The following is a 777-nucleotide window of genomic DNA, read 5'->3' as shown; positions in this document are numbered from 1 at the left end:
TACCTTGTCTTCCCTGCCTGAGAACTACCCTTTCTCTCATGGCCCCGACTCTAACCCCTCTAATGGAGCTTTCCCCTTTGGCTGTCCAGCTCACTTTGCTGTGATTGGACCCGCTGGGCCCATCCTGGCTATGGTGGGTGAAGATGCTGATCTGCCCTGTCACCTGTCCCCAGCGATGAGTGCAGAGTCCATGGAGCTGAGGTGGGTGAGGTCTAGCTTTAGGCAGGAGGTGAACGTCTATGCAGATGGGAAGGAAGTGGAAGACAAACAGGTCGCAGCCGATCGAGGGAGAACTTCGATTCTAAGAGACGGCATCAGTGCAGGGAAGGCTGCTCTCCGAATATACAACGTCAGAGCCTCTGACAGTGGAAACTACCTCTGTTATTTCCAAGATGGCAAATTCTATGAAAAAGCCATCATGGAGCTGAAGGTTGCAGGTGAGCCCCGGGTTTTGTTCTGAAATCTTTCCTCCCTGGGACCTGGGGGAAGAGGCAGAGTTCCAGATGTCTTGGTGCAGTCTCTTGCCCTGTGGCTCTGGTTGGGTTTGGTCAGTGGGGAGCTGTAGCAGAGGATATGGGGAGGGAGACCCTGCAGGATTGCCTCTGGCTGGCTGCATGCCCTTACCTAGGATCACAACTCCTCTCACGGATACCATCCATACAAGACTCTCATCTTTCAGGTCTTCAAAACTGCTCCTTCTCCTCCTTTGTGTATAAGGGTGGGGGGTGATATCCCATTGTAAATGGCCCTGGGGTACCGCACCAGTCCATGTAGTTT

At 53.3% G+C, this 777-nt stretch overlaps 2 protein-coding genes across 2 annotated transcripts in view; both read left to right on the top strand.

Annotated features, from left to right (window-relative positions):
• LOC103586564 (butyrophilin subfamily 2 member A2-like) overlaps positions 1-777 on the top strand; it is a 78,331-nt gene that overhangs the window by 57,688 nt on the left and 19,866 nt on the right. The gene's annotated exons all lie outside the window — the stretch shown is intronic.
• Positions 101-777, top strand: part of LOC103586559 (butyrophilin subfamily 3 member A3-like) — a 5,958-nt gene continuing 5,281 nt past the window's right edge. Inside the window, 1 exon segment of the mRNA XM_008567856.1 lies at positions 101-486. Coding sequence (XP_008566078.1) covers positions 131-486 — 356 coding nt within the window. The 5' untranslated portion in view covers positions 101-130.

The sequence above is a fragment of the Galeopterus variegatus genome, unplaced genomic scaffold (assembly GCF_000696425.1).
Source record: "Galeopterus variegatus unplaced genomic scaffold, G_variegatus-3.0.2 Scaffold351, whole genome shotgun sequence".
NCBI classification, from domain to species: domain Eukaryota; kingdom Metazoa; phylum Chordata; class Mammalia; order Dermoptera; family Cynocephalidae; genus Galeopterus; species Galeopterus variegatus.
The sequence above is the reverse complement of the archived record's forward strand: the minus strand, read 5'-3'. Positions and strand labels throughout refer to the sequence as shown.